Here is a 19584-nt window from a genome sequence, read left to right on the forward strand (position 1 = left end):
TGCTCTTATGTGGGTTTTATTCTGACATGCGGAAAACGCTGCAGCACGTAGAACTTCTTTAAAACTATTGATTTGTAACGGCGGCGCCAGGCAGCGCGGCCCCTGACTGGGGCGCAGTGCTCTCCCCAGGCCGACCCCGCAGCCCCCGCCTGCCGGGGCCGTAATGTGAAAAACGCTCGTGGTGTTGCTGCTGGAGGAACCCCGCTGAGGGCAGGGAGAAGAAATACCGCCTGTTTCCAAGTCCGATTTAAAGAATCTCTTTGTAGCAAGCATCTGTCTCCTTGTGGCAGGAAACCCCTGAAATAATCTGATTTTTGCTGTTTATCTGGAGAGAAGATATCCTTCAGGGCGCTGTGTAGCGCACAGATAACATCCCAGGAGCGAAGGCTGCGCCTGTGCCTTCCTTTCCAGACGAAGCCTGGTATTAGGCAGCAGAGGCACCGCCTGCGGGCTCCTCCTCGCATTTCACACTTTCCGATCCAGGTGCGGGAACTGCCCGGGTCACGGTTCCCCCGCCCTGGGCCCGATTCGGATCTGCCCCAGGCTGGGGGCCGTGCCCGGGGTCTCGGGGGGGGGGCGGCCCCCAGGTCCGCGCGGCTCGCAGAGTTTGGGGTCCTGCCTGCTGGGGGCACCCCGGGAGCGTGGCTGCGCCCCCGGCCCTCTCCTCCAGCCGGGGCCGCGCCGCGCCCCGCGCCCCGGGAGCGGTTCCGCGGGGGGAGGCCGGGCTCCGCGGGCTGCGGGACGCGACCCCCCCGCGCGTGGGGGGGGCTCCGGGCCGGGCCCCGCTCCCGCGCCGCGCCGGGTGTCGCCCGCGGGGGGCGCTGGGGGTGCGGGCGGGGCGCGGCAGCCCCCCCCCGGGGCCGCGCGTGGGGCGCGTGGGGCCCGGCCCCGCCCCGCGCACTTTAAGAACGGAGCGTGGGAAAAACTTTGGGGGTGTGCGCGGGGCCGGGATCCCTCCGCCGGGCGGGGGAGGCTCCGGGCGAGCCGCGGCACCGCCTCGCCGCGCGGCGCCCTCCGCGCGAGGGAAGAGCTCCGCAGCGCGGCGGCGCCGGGACCGCGGCGCGGCCCCGGGGACAGGGCTCGGCCCGGCGGCGCCGCCGCCCCCGGGACGGACGCGCCCGCGGCAAGATGGGCGCCCTGGCGCTGGCCCTGGGGATTTTCCACTACCTGGGGCTCTACCTGCAGCTCGGCGCCGCCTCCCGGCACCCCCCGTGGGACGCCCCGGCGGCGGGCAGCGGTGAGCGCGGGCGGCGGGCACCGGGCGGCGGGCACCGGGCGGCGGGCACCGGGCGGCGGGCACCGGGCGGCGGCGGCGGCTGCCGGGGGGGCCGGCGGGCACGGAGCGCTCCCGGGGCTCGGTGCCCGGCGGCGCCGGTCCCCGGGGCTCGGTCCCCGCGGTCTCGGCCCGGGGCTGGCGGCGGGGCGGGGCGGGTCCTGCCCGGGCTGCGGGACGGGGGCGGGGGCCGGGGGCCGCGGCGGTGCCGCGCTCCGTCGCGCCGGCGGCTGCGGGGAGCCGGGGGCTGCGGGCGGCCCGGCCGAGCCGGGGCTGGGCTCCGCCGCTCCGCTCCCCGCCGCCCGGGGGCCGCCTCTGCCCCTGCCGCTGGGCGGCGGAGCCCGGGGGCTCGGCACGGCGCGGCCCCGCGCACGGCGCCGGGTAAGTGTGCGCCCCCGGGCGTCCTCGTGCACGGCGCCGTGCATCCCGTGCGAGCGTGCATCGCTGTGCTCAGCACTGTGCATCCCGTGTGAGCGTGCATCGCTGTGCTCAGCACTGTGCATCCCGTGTGAGCGTGCATCGCTGTGCTCAGCACTGTGCATCCCGTGTGAGCGTGCATCGCTGTGCTCAGCACTGTGCATCCCCGTGTGAGCGTGCATCCTCGTGCACAGTGCCGTGCATCCCCGTGTGAGCGTGCATCCTCGTGCACAGTGCCGTGCATCCCCGTGTGAGCGTGCATCCTCGTGCACAGCGCCGTGCACCTGCTGCTCAGCACCGTGCGCTGCTGCGCACCCTCGCAGCAGGAGCAGCTCCACTGCTGGCTCTGGTCGGGGGGAGCCTCTTCCTGCAGCCCCCGAAGAGAAAGTCTGCTCTAGTGCGGGGGCACCCCCAGCTCTGGGGTACAGAGCAGGTGACGGGGACACCTCTGCGGACGGTGCCGGGAGCTGCCTTTCTCTCGCCGTGCTGACACGGGAGGGTTTAACCCAAGCCCCAGAGGTGCGACCGCGGGGTCTCTGCAGGAGCTCCGCTGCGGGGTTGCCGCCAGCCCCCGGCGCGGCTCTGGAGCAGGAGGCACCGGAGCTGCTCCCTGCCCCGAGGAGCCTCCAGGCAGAAGCGGCCCCGCGGTGGCCGTGCCGTGCCGGGGCTGCGGGGACGCCGCGTCCTGCAGCAGTGCGGTACGTGGGCCGGCAGTCACCCGTCTGCGCCGTGCGGGAGGTTTGCCTTCGCACCGGTGGGGTAAAGGCAGGAGGATTTCCGGACCCGCCAGCCCGGCATGCCGGAAGGAGATGTGGGCGAACAGCCTCCATTATCCTCTGCTGCTCCCCTCAGAAATTCAGCAATAGGCAAATAAATAGTGAAATGGTTGCTGCGAGGAAGAAGGGAGCAAAGGAGAAAAATATTCTGGTAGGGTAAGTGCACTTTGGAGCCACATTACAGCTTTCAACTACGAGCAGTTCTGCAGCAACTCACTTAATCACAACAGAAACCTTTATTAACGATACTGAAAAGCAGTGAGTAAGTGGGTCATGTATAATAAGCCATTTGTGTTCAGTAGGTGAATACCAATTTGATAAAAGCTGTGTGCTGAAAACCTGTATAAATTGCTGTTTAGCAGATTGGAGATTGATCATCGCATTACTCGCCGGTGCAGCTTTCCCTGGCACGGCGGGGCCGGGGCGCGGAGGGGCAGGATGCAGCCGGCCGGGCAGAGCGGGGCTGCCGGGGCCGGGCAGCTCCTGCCGGGCTCTGCCGCAGCCGCCCGAGCTCGCCGCCACCATCTCGCGGAGCCTCTCCCGCGCCCGGCCCGGCCGGGAGCGCGTTCGCTGTTATCTTTCCCTTGGCCCCAGGTGCGGGGAGGGAACCGAACGGAAACTCGGCGGGCATCAGGGGGCTGCTACAGAGACCTGCGCCCTGCGGGTGAGGCCGACTCCTCCATCCGACGTCCCCGCAAGCACGAGCGATGCGTTTCCAGCTCGCATGGCAGCAGGAGCTGCTCTGGGAGGGAAAAGAAGTCTCCGCCAAAGAAAGTCCTTTCCCTGTCCCCACGGCAAGGGCTCTGCCCGGCAGCCAGCGCCAGGCTCCGGGGTGCGGCTCCGCCGCCAGCCCCGCGGTCCCCAGGATTGCGGTGGGCAGCAGCACAGCTCCCCGCCGCCCCCGCGAGCCGCGCTCCTCTCCTCGGGCTGGCTCCTTCAATTATTCATGCACCCCAGCGCAGACAGCGTGTGCGCACTGGGCTGGCGCCATCGGCTTTCAAACCTGCGCCGGCTGGGAAGCGCCAGCCTCCTTCCCAGCCTGTCTGCTCCTGGAGCGGGCAGGGAGCCGCTTGGTAAGCAGCTTGCATTGCCGGGGAGGAGAATCCTGTCTCCTTCCTCGCATCGTTTGCAAGTGTTAGTGTCTCGCCATCAATAAAGCTGCTAGTTGAATGGCTGAAGGCTGGAGGGAGCGGTGCCCCGACTCCCCGGGGTGCTGCCCTTCTCCTTTGTCTCACACGCCAATGATTATTCTATCAATTACTTTCATAAACACTTTGCATTGTGCTGGATTTTTTCATGCTTCCTGGTGGGAATACTCCATCCGATGTGTTTTTCCTGCTGCTGTTCGTGCAGTCATTCAACGCAATTACTTCTGACACCTCTCCTCATCAAATGTCTGCGCTTTCTTTTCCCTTGAAGAAGGCTGACAGACGATGGGCCAGACACTGGGAATTATTACGTTAGGACAGTGACAGCCAATTTTAATCATAACGCTCCCCGGGAGCGAGGCAGCACACCGGAGCGAGCAGCCGGCGCGTTTGGCAGCAGCGCTGGTGCCGCGGGCAGGGCAGCGGGGCCGGGGCGCAGGAGCGGGGGCACGGAGCTGGAGGCTTCGCTTTGCCCCCCTCCGGCACCTGCTCTCGGGGTGCCGGGCTTGATGCTCGCCCACCCGGGCACCACCTCGGGCGCTGCCTCGGGCGCTCTCCGTAGCAGCTGCGTGGGGGTTGCGGTTCATGGCACAAGGGCTCGGGGGCGGTCGCTGTACCCAGCCCGTCGGCGCAGGGCCTGGCTGTGTCCTGCACCTTTCTCCGTGGCCTTTTGCCCCAGCTCGGGTTTGGCTCCCGCCTCGCTGCCCACGCGTGGTGGGACGCGGGCGGCTCTGCTGCGGCCGGTGCCTTGTGCTGGGGGTGCCCGGCGTGAGGCCTCTTGGGCTGGGTCTGCAGCTGCGCCCGGCTCTGTGCGCCCCATCCCAGTTAGCGCGCAGCACCCGGTGCCTTGCCCGGCCGGAGATCATCCCCCAGCAGATGAGCACCACGAGCAGGTGACGTCTGAAGGACAGGCTGCCAAACGCCGCCTGGGGTCCCTCAGGGACCATAGTAACAGGCCAATTTTTATTTTTTTTTTGCTACTTATGCTATCAGATAACTGCTCCTCCTCGTTCCCTTCAGGAGTGAATTGTCTGAGAAGCATTACTCCACACAAGCAATCCGAGAGCAGAAAGTCCCCTGCCTGCACGAGGCGCTTGCCCAGCGCCGGGGCGAGCGGGGCTCTCGCTGTCGGCATCTCCTCTGCTGCAGCGAAACGGGCAGGGGCTGCGGGCTGCAGCCCAGCCCCCGGTTGTCAAATATTAGAAATACTCGCAGGTTTCAAGGTTAATTCAAACTCCCTGGCAAGGTGAGCTCTGGCCTGATCACAATCACAAAATTAGTTGGATTTTTTTGTTGTTTTTAATTTACGCTGCAAAATTGAGGTAATTCTGCTGCTAATATGACAGTAAATAGCGGCAAAGAAATGGCTCTGCCGCACCCACGTGCGAGCACGAGCCCTCCCTGTCCCCAGGCAGTGTTTGTGGGGCTCCAACCTGACGCCTCCTTGGAAGAGGGGCAGGTGCGGAACCGCCGGAGCCGCGCCGTGCGTCCTTTGTGCTGGAGCACGGCGGGACCTTCGGTGGGGAAAGCTGGCCCCGGGCTGGGATTCGGGGTTGCTCTCTGCAGCCTCGGGGCAGGTTTCGGATCTGCAGCTGGAGCCAAGGCTGGGGGGAGCTCCGGGGGTCTGCGGGAAGGAGGGGAGGTGTCTGCGCCGGCTGCAGCCAGAGCTGCCGGCCCTGCTCTCGCCGGTGACTCCGGCCATCACACCGCTGTTCATGTGCTGTTTTTTTTTTCCGTGATCTGCTTTTGGTGACCAGGGGCCAGCATCCCTGCGCGCGGGCTTATTAGGAGGAGATTCATTCATAGATTTGAATGGGCAGATGGGAACAGGAGGGCGATTTTCGGACCAATCTGCATAGAACAAGCCAGAAACCCCGTGTCCCTGGGGGCACGGCACAGTGAGGGCATGGAACAGCATCTGTCCGCCTGCAGGGCAGCGTGCGGGGATGTTCTGGTCCCCCGGTGACCCCTGAACAGGGAACCCACACCGGGGGTCGGGGGGCCCCCTGGCACCGCGCGGCGGCCGTCGGTGCCTGCGACACGAGGTCGGCCAGGAGGGACGCGGCTACCTGGGGACGGGGCAGCGCCCGCGGGCTGCTGTTGGCTGTCGGATGCAGCCGCTCCTCCTGCGGCCGTGCAGGCAGACGGCACGGAGCAAACCCAGCCCATGGAGCGGCTCTGGGGAGCCGGCTGGGGTCAGGGGGGGGTTTGCCACTGGCGTGCCAGCGGGCAGCATCCCTGGGGAGGGCTGAGTGCTGCCGGCGGGCGCCGGGGCGGAGAGCGTGGGGACGGCTGTCACTGCCACCCTGCGTGCTCCTCGCAGGTTCCTCCATGCCTGCACTTCGCTGCCAGCCAGGAGGGAGCAGCTCAGCTCTCCGGCAGCTCCTGCAGCTGGGTCCTGCCTCTGGTTGAGCCCCTGGTGATGGTGGCGGTGAGCGTCGGCGCGGGGTGACCTCGCTGTCGGCTCCTGCTGCTTGCAGTCTGGGCGCAGACATGGGCCAGCCCTGCTGGGTGCCTCCTGGGGGTGCGGGCTGTAGGTGGGACGCAGCCGCTGATGCTGCCTGGGGTGGGGTCCGGGTTGGCACTGCCAGGGGATGCCCCTCGCCCCAGCGCAGACCCAGGGTTGCTGCGGCCAAGCCTGGGGCCGGTTTCCTCCCAGTTCCTCCCCAGGCCCCTCACTGCGCTCCTGCTGCAGGGGTGCGAGGGGGGGCGGTCGAGGGAGAGGATTATCGGGAGAGCGCGGCTGAGCTGGCAATTAGTTCTCTGAGTGTCTTGACTCACCGAACCATAATAAACCATGAATTATGACTCGGAGCTTTGTGAAGAGAAAGAATAAGCCACACTTGATCGCAGCCCAAAACACAATAGCGGCAGTCCGGGGGAGGGGGTGGGGGCGGCGGCAGCAGCTCTCGCAGCGGTCCTGCGCCCCCCGCACCCGGTCCTGCGCCCCCCGCACCCGCCTGCTGTGTCCTCCCCTCCCTGGGGGCTGTGGTTCCCCAGCCTCATCCCCGAGCCCCTTTCCCTCTGCTTCTCCCCTCCCACGCTTGCCGTGTCGTGGCAGGATTTGAGGGCGATGCTGCCCAGACCCCCCCCCTCTTCCCAAGGCGCGGGGCTCGGGTGCTGAGCGGGGGGTGGCTGCGGGATGGGGCCTGCTGCTGGTGCTGGGTGTGCCCCTGCCTGCAGCCCCGGCCCGGCTCTTGCTCAAGCCCTTGGCCCCAGATCTTCATCGCTCGGCCCCAAGGCGGTTCCTGCAGAGCTTAGGGTGGCCCCAGCCCCGTGGGCTGAGCCCTGGGAGCTGGGGGGGGCTGGAGTGGTGCAGGGCTGGTAGGGGGGGATCGGCCCCCAGCAGCCCCCGCTGGAGGGGAGCGGGCGCTGGAGCCGTCCTGCCCCTGGGGCCGCAGCTCCTCCTGCCTCCCTGGGCAGAGACGTGCCCGACGGGGGCTGTGGTGGTTCAGTGGGGTAAATAATTCACAGAGCAAGCTAGAGCACTAACCAGGTAATTAATATGCATTTGCAAGTACCCAATACATATTTAACCACCCTTCAGTGCGTGTTTACACAAATATTACCCTCCTGCATGCCCACGTGGCCGCGTAAGCCACAGCTCGGGGCACTGCAGCACGGGGCTGCCCCAGCCGGGTACCCGCAGGAGCGCCCTGACCGCTGTGCGTCCCTCCTGTCCCCGGTCCCTGCTGCGTCGGCTGCTGCTGGGGCCGGCTCTGGGGTCTCTGTGCCTCCTGGTTCCCCCCCCCCCCCCCGCCCTTTTCCTTGGCTCCTGCGGAGCTGCTCCCCCAGGCTCTCCCGTTCTGCTCGTGCTCCCCTCACCCGGGGGTGCCCCTGCCTGCTCCGCACCCGTCTGTTCGGTGGGGCGTTATGAAGTGATTCCGGCAGGCTCGCGCAACGTTTGCCAACCTGCGGGTGCCCCCAGGTTAATTCCCCCCCCCTTATCTCTGCGATGCTCCCACTGCCCCCGGGGGCTCTGCTCCCCAGCAGCCCCAGCCCTGCGCAGTGAGGCCGGTGCCTGCGGGGCCGCATCCTGCGCACATCCAAATTCGGGAGCTGGAGCTGCAGCGCCAGGAGTGGGCTGTGGGTGCCTGGGGCTGGGAAAGCCACCAGACCCACGGGCACCTGGGGGGGTCCCCATGGAGCAGAGAGCGCCAGGGCCCCCCGAGGGGGGCGCAGGGTCCTGCATGCGGGGGGGACGGGCGCAGGGCTCCCACGGTCGCTTCCAGGCAGCCAGCATGGACGTGGCCTTGCGGCAGGGGCCCCGTCCTCTCCGCTCCCTCCCGTGGAGGCGGCCACGGGGCCGGATCCTGCCCCCGCGGGGAGGGAGCCGGGCAGCTGCTATATCTCCGGTTTATGAGAGCACCAAGCTGTCCCAGCAGGCGTTTTCAATTCCGTTTATCTGTGTTTCCCCATTGAGTTCATTTTATTTCCCCTGATTTTTGTTTCCAGGAAGATTTATTGATCCTGATTTTCTCAGTTTATGACAGGTAGCAGGCCATAAACCACGCGGAGCCGTGAGCCCGTTGCAGTCCCCCTCCCTTTGTCTGGGAGGACGCGGTGCCAGCGCCAGCAGAGGGGAGAGGGACGGGGCTGGGGGCTGGGGGGGGGGCAGGGGGCGGGCGGGGGGCCGCAGCGCTCGCAGCCCTGTGTGCGTGGAGCAGACCTCTGCTTGCCCCCGCCATGCCGGGGCTGCGGGGCGGAGGTGAAGGAAGGAGCGTTCGGTGTGGGGCTGCCCCATTGCACAGCCCCCCGGTGCCGTGGGCTCCTCTGCCCGGCCCCCTGCAGGGGGGCAGCGCTGGGGCTGGCGCGAGCCCCACGGTGCCGCATCCCCGCTGCCCCCATGGTGCCAGCGGTGCCCCCACCACTGCGGGAGGCGGTTTTAGCCACGGTGCTCTCTGGGGGCACTTGGGCACCGGGTGTCCTCTGATGCGGGAGCCCTGCTCCTTGCAGGGGCACGGCACGGGCTGGAGGAGGCTCCGCGCTGCTGTGGCCACGCTGCTCCGTCCTCGCCCTGCCACCAGCTCCACTGTGACAGCCCCGTCACTGCTCGCCTCGGAGGGTCCCCAGACTGTTCATCGCTTTCGTAGGCCATTGAGAAGCGCAGGAGCCAGCTGCCAATTCACTGCCTGATCAGAAGGTAACACCATAATAGCGCTAATTAAGGCGATTCTTTGTTCTACCTCTGCCGGCAGCTGGGTCTGATGCTCCTGCCCTTGTCCTCGGCGTGTGCTGCCCGCCCCGTGCCCGGCGGGTTGGAGGTCGGGCAGCGATGGCAGGCGGCGAGACGGGGTCTGGCGATGGCTGAGCCGGGGCTCTGGATTGAGCCGGGGCTGGGAGCCCACCGAGGCTCTGTGCAGCCCAGCACGGGCGCCTTCCTTAGCAAGCCCTGCCAGCCCGCAGCTAGCCGTGCCCACGCTGTTCATCCCCCCTCAACTCCTGAGCTCTCAGCTTTGCCTGTGGGCCTGGCCCGATGGTGAGGCTCAAAAACCCCGCAGAGCAGTGGATCCGAGGAGGCGCCTGCTCCCGAGCAGGGCTGTGACCTGCTGGCCTGAGCCCCCGGCGCTGCCTCTGCTCCTCCGGGCGTCCCCGGAGATGGGAGACCCCCGGGGGCTCTGCCTGCTTCACGGGGCTTTGCTGTGGCACTGCGGGGGGGAGCGGTGAGGCGGGGGGAGATGAAGGGCTGGGATGTGCGGGGAGGTGTCCTCACCTCCCCTCGTGCTGTCAGACATTATTTACATCCCGATTCCGCTCCCGCTGCCGTCACTGGGTGCTTTATGAGCTGTCTGCTGCGAGCCCCCGCCTGCCGCTCACGGGGCGCACAGGGTGGGGGGCGAAGGCTCCATCCCCGGCTGGTGCTCCTGCTCGCGGACCAGAGACATCCCTGCAGGACCCGGGAGACCCCCGGCACTCGGTGAGGATGGGGCCATGCTTGGTCTCGGCTGTGGTCCCAAACCCACGCCAGTCCGTTCCGCAGTGTGGGATTTTAGGGTTAGGGCAGAAACGCGGGGCTGGCCGAGGGGTGCAGCCTGCCTGCCCGCTGCCTGCGGCCTTTGTGGCCTCGTGTGGCCGCATCCTGAGCGGTGCTGAGGTTCCTCAAAGCCTCTCTGCTGGAGCCCAGCTCTGCCCTGGCAAAGCAGGACCCAGGCGGCAGCAGGAGGGGTCCTGGGGCAGGGGCTGGTGCCCTGGGTTGGGGGCGGACGCCTCGGGCAGGGAGCCCTGGCAGCACCCGCCTGGGTGTGGATGTGCTTCGGGGAGGCCGAGCCCTGAAGTTAATTAATACGTAGCTTCCCAATTAAAATCTGAAAGAAAGAAGGTGCATGATTCCATCAAGCCTTTTCTCCACTCCCTGCCCAATTCCCGTCCGTGGGAGCTGATTTTAATTGTGTTCCGAGTAATTCAGCCATGGGCTGCAGACCTCGGGCCGCCCAGCACAAAGCCTGCCCCTCAGGCTGCAATTAAAGCCCTGCAGGCTGCCTCCGGAGAGCAGCCGGGGACATGTGGCGGGGTGGAGGAGGGCGCACGGTGCCCGTCGGGGCGGCCGGCGGGGGTCAGGGGGTGTCTGCGGGACCCCGGCTCTGGGGAGGGGGCTGGGGGTCAGGCGGCTGCGGCGCCCGTGGGGTCGGCTCCTCTCGCTGTGCTGTGCAGTGTTTAAATAAAGCCATAGCCGGGGTTACGGGAAAGCCTCTGCGTGCTAGTGAGAGCAGCAGGCAGGGCTCTTAGACCGGGGGTTGTTGCAGGGTCTGCTCGGTAAAGGGCTTCCAGCTCGCTGGGCGTTGCTTGCCTTCACCTGGCTGGCAGTCAGCTGGGAGCAGGGGGGGGGACACGCATCTGCCACCGCTGTGCAGGGACGGCGTGACCATGGTGTGACCATGGTGTGACCACAGCATGACCATGGCGTGACCGCGGCACAACCACAGCTGGCGGTGGGGCCTGGCCCAGGGGAGGGGTCCCACGGAGGGCTCTGGTCCCAGCGGGCTCTGGTCCGGGGCGGGTGCTGAGCCTCGTGCCGGCTGTGCCACGTGTCGCTTTGCAGCCAGCGCCGGGCCCTCGTGCGCTGCGTGCGGCCCCAGACCGCGGGACCTCGTCCCCAGCCGCGGCTTCCTCGGCTCTCCTGCGTGGCACCCGCGTGCCTCCCGGGGCCAGGTCCTGTGCGAGCGGGGGCAGCGGGAGCAGTGCCGGGAATTCAGCTGGGAGAGCGGGACACTCGTTAAGCCCCTTATGCTATGTATTTTCCTCAGTTCCCCCGCTAAGATGGATTAAAGGAAAGCGATAAGTGTAAGGGATTTCCGTGCATCCAGGGGGACAGAGAGATATTAAAGGTATTAACTTTTCTGTCTAGGCTGATAATAATTCGTTTTCAGGCGGGATCAGGGCTTGGCGAGAAGCCCTGGGGAGCTGTGCGCGGCTCCCAGAGGGGTGGGTGTCCTCTGGGGGCACCCAAGGGACCCGTGCGGCAGCTGGGAGCTGGCAGCACCGGCAGCACGTGGCAAGGAGCGGGACAGATCCTGCTGGGGGCTGGGCGGGTGAAGGCGGCGGGGCCGGGTGGGGGCACCGTGCTGCCCCCTCCACGTGCACTTGCCCACGAGGATCCTGGGGACGTGGGCGCCTGCGTCCTCCTTGCGTCCAGCCCCGCTCCGGAGCCGTTTCCAGCGGGACCGGGGCCACCCCAGGGCAGCGGGGGGGGCTGGCAGCCCCGGGTCCGGCTGTGCCAGCGCGGGGGCTCAGCCCCCATCCCCACGCTGTGCCGGGGAGAAGACGCCGTGACAGGCGCCGCAGATTGTGACAATAACATTTCCTAGTGACCTGCACGCTGGGGCCGCCTTAACAGAGGAACAATAATCTCTCCAGAGAAGATGAAAAGAATTCTAATTACATCTCCGAACAATATTTGTTTTGAGAGAGGAAAGCAAACCATATGGCATGTGGGAGACTGTTTGGGGGCCGCATTAAACAAGGATTTGTTTTTCATTTATGCTCTGATTTAAGCGGAATGCGATCACGCTTCATGTGTTTACTACCTCTTGGAGGCGCGTGGGGTCCCGCGCCCGCTCCGGGGCAGGGGGGCGCCGCGGGCACGGGGTCACCCGAGGGGCTCCCGCTGCCTCGCTGCCCTGGGCTGCTGCGGGCAGGGCCGTGGGGCTGGGCCGCTGGCGGCGGGGGAGATGGGGATGGCAGCGGCCACCCCTGCGCGGCAGGGACGGGTCCAGCGAGGAGCTTGGTGGGGCCGTCCCCTCGCCACGGCTGTCGGGTTGGCCGGGGAGGGGACGGGTCCGGGTGCTCCCGGCGGCCCCGCTGGCGGCACCGTCCCCGCGGGCACCCACAGCCCCGCTGTGCCTCCTGCAGCCCTGTTCACCGAGACCCCGCACGACATGACGGCCCAGGCCGGCGAGGACGTGGAGATGGCGTGCTCCTTCCGAGGCAGCGGCTCCCCTTCCTACTCCCTTGAGATCCAGTGGTGGTACGTCCGCAACCACAAGGACTGGACGGACAAACAGACGTGGGCTTCCACCCAGGTAACGGCCCGTCCTGCCTCTCCCTCCCGCTGTGGACCAGAGCCCTTCCCCACGCTGTCCGCAGGGGGTTGCCCTGCGTCCCGTACCGGTGTCCCCAGCGCCCCCCCGGTCTGCAGAGCACCGGGGCCCTCCCGTGGCTCAGGACCGCTGCAAGGGGTGCGCATCCCCCGGCCGTGCCGAGGGTGCTCGGCGGTGGGAGCGGGGCAGGGCTGTCCTGGTGTCCTGCCCCAGCAGCCGAGGGGCCAGATGGCACGTCCCCGGGGATCTGACACAGGGTGGGGGGGTTGTCTTTGTGCTGCTGCCTTCGCCCATCTCATCACAAACTTGTTCTGTCGTATCCATCCCTGCATCATCCCCCCCAGCCCCCCCTTGTTTTCCCCCATTTCCATGTATATCGGTCTTGGCAAACAGCTGTCTCTTTATTTCTCTTTCTGTTCACACAGAGATAAGGGCCAAATAATGGAAAGGCAGCTTTAGGTATTTTAATGAGCCTTTATTATTGTGTCTTTGGCAGAGCTGCTGCCGGCATTACCATAAATTGAGAGGCACGGGGCAGCGGGCGCGGGGCGGGGGCGGCAGCGTGGTGGGACCCCGACACCTGCACCCTGCTCGCTGCTGCCCAGCTCGGGGCTCTTCTGGGAGCGCTCATGGCAACTGGGACAGGCGCTGGGCTGTGCGGGAGGGGGATTTTGGGGAGAGGCCCCCCCGCAGTGGTGATGCTGCAGCAGGCAGGGCTCCGGCCCCGGCCTCGGGTGGGCCCGCGGCCACTGCTGGAGCTGGGCTGTGGTGGGGGCAAGCAGCCCGGCCTCCCCGTGCCCCCCGCATCCCTCCCCTCCCTGTTTGCCCCGTGCTGCCCGCACGGCTCAAGTCTGCCCGGGTTCTGCCCAAACGCCCCTCGCCCTCCTCCTCCTCGCTCGGGGCTGTGCAGCCGCCGCTGCTCGCCCACCTCGGCCCCTTCCTGGCCCGGACTTTGAAGCTGGGCTCCTGGCGGAGGTGGGAATTGCTCTGATGGCTTTTCTCCCTCCTTCCAGCTCAACTAATGCTTTTTCTCCCCCTCTCCGGTCTCCCTCCCCCATCCCTCTCTTCCCAGCAGCTAAAAGCATCGCAGCAGGAGGAGGCTGGGAAGGACGCGACAAAAATAAGCGTGAGTTTTGATAATGATTCTTGCAAGGACTTTAATCGAGGGCACAGCTGTAACTTTTCCCCAGAACGCCGGTGCTCAAAATTGCACAGACCTGCTGGGGGGTGGGTGGGTGGGGGCTGGTTTCTTTGGGGGCTTTTGTCTCTCTCTTTGCAAGGGCCAAGCTGCCAGAACGCGTGTGCTGGGGGCACCAGAACAGCCTGGGCTGGGTCCTGGGGTGTCCTTCAGATGCGATTCCTGTAGGCATCCGAGGAGCGGGTTTACACTCAGGAGAGAATAATCTGATTTACTCCCTGGATTAGCATTCCAAAGCCATTTAGGCTCATGTGAACAGAATGAGAAGACACTAATTAGTTAAATAAAATAAATGCTCTCGGCCCCTTTGCTGTCGCACATGCGCCCTCGCCTGCGGCGGCTGCCCTGGCCGGGTGGTGCGGTGCTGTCCTCGCCACGGGGCGGGGGGCAGAGACAGAGCGCGTGTGGCCGTCGTCCTGCTGGTTCCCCCTCTGCCCCTGCTGCGTGGGCGAGGAGGGACGGCTGCGGCAGGCATGGGGTCATGGCCAGCATCAGCCCCTCTGCCCCGGTGCTCGTCCCAGGGCACGGACAAAAAGTGCCGTGGCAAGTAGAATGCCAAAAAGCTTCATGATTTAGGGCATTGCCTCTCATTTCTCATCTGTGGGGATTAGCACATGTAAATTCTATTGCCGGTAATGAATTCCCCAGGGAGACAATATCCCCTTTGATCTATTTTCTTCATTGCTTCCCGAGGTTTGAGCCCCCATTTGTCACTTTTCTCATGATGGGCAATGTAACGCTCCCAGAATTAATGTCTGAAGCCCAGCAGGTGCCTTCAAAATCCCTCCCTGGGATTCTCTGGCTCGCTCTCGTGCGCAGCTGAGTGCTGATAGCGACCAGGAGCAGCAGTTCAGCCCCTTTTTGAAATGGAGATCTTCTGGCCGGACCCGAGGTGGCCACCCAGCTCTTAGGCTGGATCCGGCCCTGCTGCAGAGCTGCGGACGCCGACCCCTTGTGCTGCGGGTGCCGGGGTGCCGGGGCTGCCCTCCGCCCCAAGCGTCCCCAGCAGCTCGGGTGCCTCCAGCCAGGTGCGGGCAGTAGGAGCCGGCAGAAAGCTCTGCTAAAAACGTCTGCGCCGCATGGGAGAGCAGCTCTTGGTCCTCCCGCACGTGCTGCTGCCCTGCTCCCACGTGGGTCCTTCTGCTCCTTCTGGCAGGGATTTCGGGCTGCCCCATAGGTTGGCCACCCGGCACGTCCCGGGCAGAGCAGCTGTGGGCAGAACGACCTGGCCGGGCATGGGAGGGGAACAGGGCCAGGGCTCCTGCTCAACTCCGCCGTCGCATTTTTTCAGCATAATTAGGCAGTTAATTACATGCCGGAATGTAATCAATGCATGTGCGTGTGCAACTATGATTTATTTCGAAGCGCAACGGGTGTGATGCTTCCGCTGTTTCCTTCCAGATCAAGCCACCAGGGAGAGGCTTGAGATTTAAACTATTCTTTTTGTTATTTTAAAAGTCCTTGATTATTAAATGTTTACAGAATAAGGAAGATAAATGAACAAAGGCAAGACAACACCACAACTGGTTCTGATAAAATGCGCACAACAGACAAAGAAGCAATTGACTGAAAACAAACGGCAGCTAGTAAAACAATACGAAACAATGTAGATCCCATGCAGAAACCATCACACTAGGCACCCCCTTGGCCATGTTTTACCCACCAAAACAGACTCGGCGGGATATCAGACAGCCCGCACCCAGCTCACCTCGCGGCACAAGGGGACAGCCCGTGCTGCCCTGCGGGACGGTGCCGCGGGGCGTCCATGCGGCGCTGCGGGGGTTTGAAGCAAGCCCACCCTGCGGTGGAGCTGCATTTCCAGAGCCAGAGGTTCTCCTGCCCCAGCGGCATTTTGAGGGGCTGGAGCAGCCGTTTGCTGTGCAGTAGCAAACACACAGTTCTGGGTTTATCGTTTTTCTCCCTTTCAGTCCTTTTTCAAAACAGCCTGATGTTTTGCCAAACAGTCGTGCACTGGTCGCCTGGGGACTACAGGGAGCGGCCTTGTGTCCGTCCCGGCCCCGCTGTGGAGCGGGGGTCGCGTTGCTCTGCTCACAGCCGGTGGAGCTGGGAACATTACAGGCAGTCATAAAATTATCCAGCCCGTTATAATTCAGCCGCAGGACGAGGCTCGCTGACCTGCCAGGGCAGTGGTTCTGCTGGCCGACTGCAGTGCCAGCAAATGGGGGGGTTCTTTTATTAGTTCCAGATTTCCCAGCCATTAACTTCTAAGTGACTCCTTGTTCTGCTAACACAAAGGTTTTTCTTGAAGGTCCTCTCGCATTATGTCCTCGGTTTTCTCGCATGCTCCGTGCCACGGCCTTGTCACCCCCGGTGCCCCGCGGCCCCCCAGGCTCCCCCACCGCAGGCACGGCTCAGCGCCTGCACTCAGCCCCTCCGTGGAGAAGCTGCGCTGCCGCCGGCAGCCCCCGAACCCCTGCAGGGTCCCTGCTGCAGGGTCCCTGTTCACGGCTGCACATGGGCACTGCCGGAGCACCCCAGAGCCGCCCTTTGGGGTGGCCTCAACACCTCCACACGGCTCTGGCCGGCTCCAGGCAGCCCACGGTGTGCAGGACGTGCGGAGCTCACACGTGCTTGCGTTTGCGTGCGTGGCGTGGGCTCACGTGTGTTCACAGGCCCTGGCGGCGGCAGCTCAGCCCTCGTGGCAGGGCCGCTGCTGCTGCTCCTGCCCCGGCCGCCGCCCGCTCCGGCGCTCCCCCCTCTGCCTTCTCAGCCAGGAGTTTGCGACTCTTTGGTTGCGGCTCCCAGCCCAATTTCTAAACACCATAAAATCTTCAGCTAACAAATGCGGTGGCAAGTAGAAAAATGGCCTTTGCCATCCAGTGTGATTATAGGGAACAGAGCCAGGGGCCTCAGGGCGGGTTATAAATCTGATTTATTGACCTAACCCAATAGCAGCCGCAGCTCTGGCTAGTGAGTAAGTCTTAAATTTCATTGGGTGATAAATACTGAGAGCGAATCAATTTGGTAGAAAAGCTAATTAGCCGGCGTGGTTACGCATCGATCTTCGAGCCCCGCTCGCCCGGGCGCACGCTGGGGATTTCATCCTATTGTGACCGAGGGCTGGGGCTGGGGGGGGCCCTTCGGTCATTTTTGCTGCCCCGGAGGGACCCAGGACACGGCGTCACGGCACGGGTGGGGGCTGGCACCGCGGGGCTGGGGACACCCAGGGGCACAGGGGCTGCCTGACCCCCGTCTGCTCCGCCGCAGGTGGTGAAGGTGGTCGGCAGCAACATCTCCCACAAGCTGCGGCTGTCCCGGGTGAAGCCGGCGGACGAGGGGACGTACGAGTGCCGGGTGATCGACTCCAGCGACGGCAAGGCGCGGCACCACAAGGTGAAGGCGTACCTGCGGGTGGAGGAGGCGGGGGGCCTGGGGCACCCCCAGGACACCCAGCTGCGGGGCGCCCCGCTCCTGGACCCCGCCGTGCCAGGCTCAGCCCACGCGCACCACCACCACCACCACCACAAAGCCGGGAAGGAGCTGAAGAAGCGCTCGGTGGACGCCTCCTGCGTGCTGTAGGCAGGCGGTGCCGGGGGGGACGCCGGAGCCCCCCAGCCCCCGGACTCAGCGGAGCCGTCGAGGGTCCCGCGCTGCTACCAGAGACTGGCCCCACCGCCCCGCATCGCCCGCCGCCCCCCGGGCCCCCTCCTCCCGTCACCACCACAGTTTCTTCCCCCACCCCATGGCGCGGCGGTGCCGGGGCTGGAGCGCGGGAGCAGGACGGGCACACCGGGGCCCCCAGCTCACCACTGGGGCTGGGACCAGTGCCAGGGCCATGCGCCCGTGCGTGGCGGTCCCCGTCCCCGCCGGCCCCACGCGGGGCAGACTCCCTGCTGCTTGCTGCCACCCGCTGCGCTGCGCGCCCCGGCTTTCTGTCCCTGCCCGCAGGGACACCCTTGTGCTCACCCCCTTGTGCTTTGCAGAGCGAACCCCATCCCTTTCCCCGTAGGAGGCCCAGTTTAGTTGCTCTTTTCCAGCCCCACAGCACATCTATAAGTTAGGGCATCCATTCTTAGGGACTGTATATATCGCCTCTCCCTCCCCTGCCTGTCCCAAAGCTGCCCCAGCACGTCGAGGCCTGAGCTCAGCGGAGGAAGGACGGCACGGCACGCTCCCGGCATGCTCAGCCGTTGGACGCGGGGTCTGGGAAGGCCCGGGACCGGAGCTGGCCCACCCCTGTGCATTGCTGCTCCACGCCCTCCGCATTTCCCGGGGGAAGCGGGGGCTCACAGCCAGCTCCGGCTGCTGCTGCTCCATCCCTGGGGCTGCTGCTGCCTGTGACCCTGTTCCCGGCCATGCTCCCCTCCCGCCGCACTGCCCCGTGCCCCTCGCCCGGCTCGGGGGCAGATGGCAGAGTCTGGCCCCCATGGGCAAGTTCTGCTGCTGGGGAGGGGGCCGTGGAGGGGAGAGGGCTGGGGGCTCCCTGCTGCCCTCGCCCCCAGCCTGCACCCCCAGCTCCCTGCAGCTAATAAAGCTCCTTAACAAACCCTATGTGGGTCTCTGTCCTTGTGGGGGGGGCACGGGGCAGGGGCTCTGGCACTGTCTTGGGAAAAAAAAAGGGGCCCAGCTGGGGCTGCCCTCGGGCTGCTGAGCACTGCGATGCGCCCAGGTGGAGACGAGCATCAGGCACGCAGCTGGGGCTCGGTGTTAAAAGGGAGGCTGAGCTGCAGCAGGGTGGTGCTGGTCTGTGTGCAGGATGTGGCTCTGGTGAGTGGGGGCTGTGTTGCACCAGGGGTGCTTGGGGTGGGTGCAGCGGGGCCAGGCTCTGCCCCATCAGTTGGAGAGGAGCTGCCGGGGCTTCAGCAGCGCCCAGCTCAGCCCTGCTGCCCGTCAGGTGAGCACCTGCGCCGTGGCGTCCCCCGGCTCCTTTGTGGTTTATGAAGCTGTGGAGCTCCATTGCACTCCCCTCTTGGTGTGCTGATATTAAGCAATTTGTCATGCATTAGAGTAACAAAAGCAAAAGCTGCTGGCCTGGTGTCAGCCAGCGCTGGAGGCAGAGGAAGGGCACGGCCGGGGACGGCCACGAGAGCTGCTCTCCCCTTCGCCGCCTGCTGTGGGTTTCATTTGCAGGAGCCATGATCACACGGGAGTAAACTGCATGGGAGCCTATAAATACACCGGATACTTTGTCAGGAGAGAAATATTAACCAGCTCCAGGGAAAGGGGGCTTTTGTTGGAAATTCTGCTTTGCCACAAGCAATAACAGTGGCGGCTCTGTAGATCTCTCCCTGACGGAGCTGCTCGTGCTTGTGTTGCACTCTGATGCGTCTTGTCAGGGAAATGTATCTCTGGGGTGGGAGGAGAAGGGATGGGAGGAATCAGCTACCACTGTAATAAAAACAGTCTACAGGGGAGGAAAAGGAAGAGCTGGAGCTGCTTTGAGGAGGGTGAAAGGCTGCAAATCACCTCAAATGGCGAGCAAACAAATTGCTGTTTGGTGTAGTAATTTGCAAAACCTAGAGGCAAGCTTTTAAAAATAACCGGTTTTATTGGAAGAGATTCATTTTGCTGAGTTTATGTGAGATGTTGGGAGCAGGAGCGGAACGGGCCCCCGGGGGGCTGCGTGCCTGCCTGGGGCCATGCCCCCCCTCCAGCAGCCCCGGGGTGCAGAGCTGCTCCCAGGCATGGAGGTGGCTGGGATGCAGCTGGCCCCGTCCCCCCCACCCGTGGGTGGTGTCGTGGCCCCCCCGGCCCTGCTGGAGCCGGGCAGCCCTGGGGTCCAACAGGGCCAGGCGAGCGGGCTGAGCTTAGTATGCAAGTCACTGCCGGGGAGGAGCCGAGCCTCATGAAAATGCCATCTCCACACAGGCACTCTTCTGACCATTATCCTGCTTCAGACAAAAGCAATTTACTCTGCCTGTAATAAAGCAGGGGTGATAACGAAGCTGGGAAGAGCCGTGTGACGGAGCGGGCCAGCCCCTCTCCCTGCTGCCCTGCAGGAGAGCCGGGACGCCTGGGGACGGCAGCACCAGGGGTCTCGGCACCGCCACTCGTGCCAGAGGCTGGCCGGCAGGATGGGACATGGCCGGGCCCCGGGGCACACAGCGCAGTGATCCAGCGCCCCGACCTGCTCGCCGCATGGGGATGGCTGCGGGCAGCGTGGAGCCCAGGCCCCACCGCGTGCCCCCTGCCTGCCGGGGGCGACCCGCTGCCTTGTGCCATGTCCCTGCAGCCGTGGGGTGGTGTGGCAGCAGCGGGGAGCCCAGCCCGGCCC

The 19584-nt window shown here is 65.3% G+C and overlaps 1 protein-coding gene across 2 annotated transcripts; it reads left to right on the forward strand.

Annotated features, from left to right (window-relative positions):
• Positions 1 to 974: 974 nt before the first annotated feature.
• On the forward strand, positions 975 to 17856 carry VSTM2L (V-set and transmembrane domain containing 2 like). Of its 2 annotated transcripts, none has more exons than XM_083802021.1 (4): positions 975 to 1237; positions 11964 to 12133; positions 13224 to 13277; positions 16578 to 17856. In XM_083802021.1, exons 1-4 carry the CDS (start codon positions 1129 to 1131, stop codon positions 16887 to 16889), a joined length of 645 nt encoding a protein of 214 aa, XP_083658147.1. In that variant the 5' UTR covers positions 975 to 1128; the 3' UTR covers positions 16890 to 17856. The 2 variants fall into 2 exon arrangements, with proteins under 2 accessions (XP_083658147.1, XP_083658148.1); XM_083802022.1 differs by having other exon boundaries at positions 13227 to 13277.
• Positions 17857 to 19584: the final 1728 nt, after the last annotated feature.

This window comes from Anser anser (assembly GCF_964211835.1).
Source record: "Anser anser genome assembly, chromosome: 16".
Classification (NCBI taxonomy): Eukaryota; Metazoa; Chordata; class Aves; order Anseriformes; family Anatidae; genus Anser; species Anser anser.

Coding starts and splice junctions, on each gene's coding strand:
- VSTM2L (XM_083802021.1), top strand. CDS start 1,129: ATGGGCGCCCTGGCGCTGGCCCTGGGGATTTTCCACTACCTGGGGCTC. Junction 1,238..11,963: donor CGCCCCGGCGGCGGGCAGCG/GTGAGCGCGGGC, acceptor TGCCTCCTGCAG/CCCTGTTCACCGAGACCCCG. Junction 12,134..13,223: donor AGACGTGGGCTTCCACCCAG/GTAACGGCCCGT, acceptor CTCTCTTCCCAG/CAGCTAAAAGCATCGCAGCA.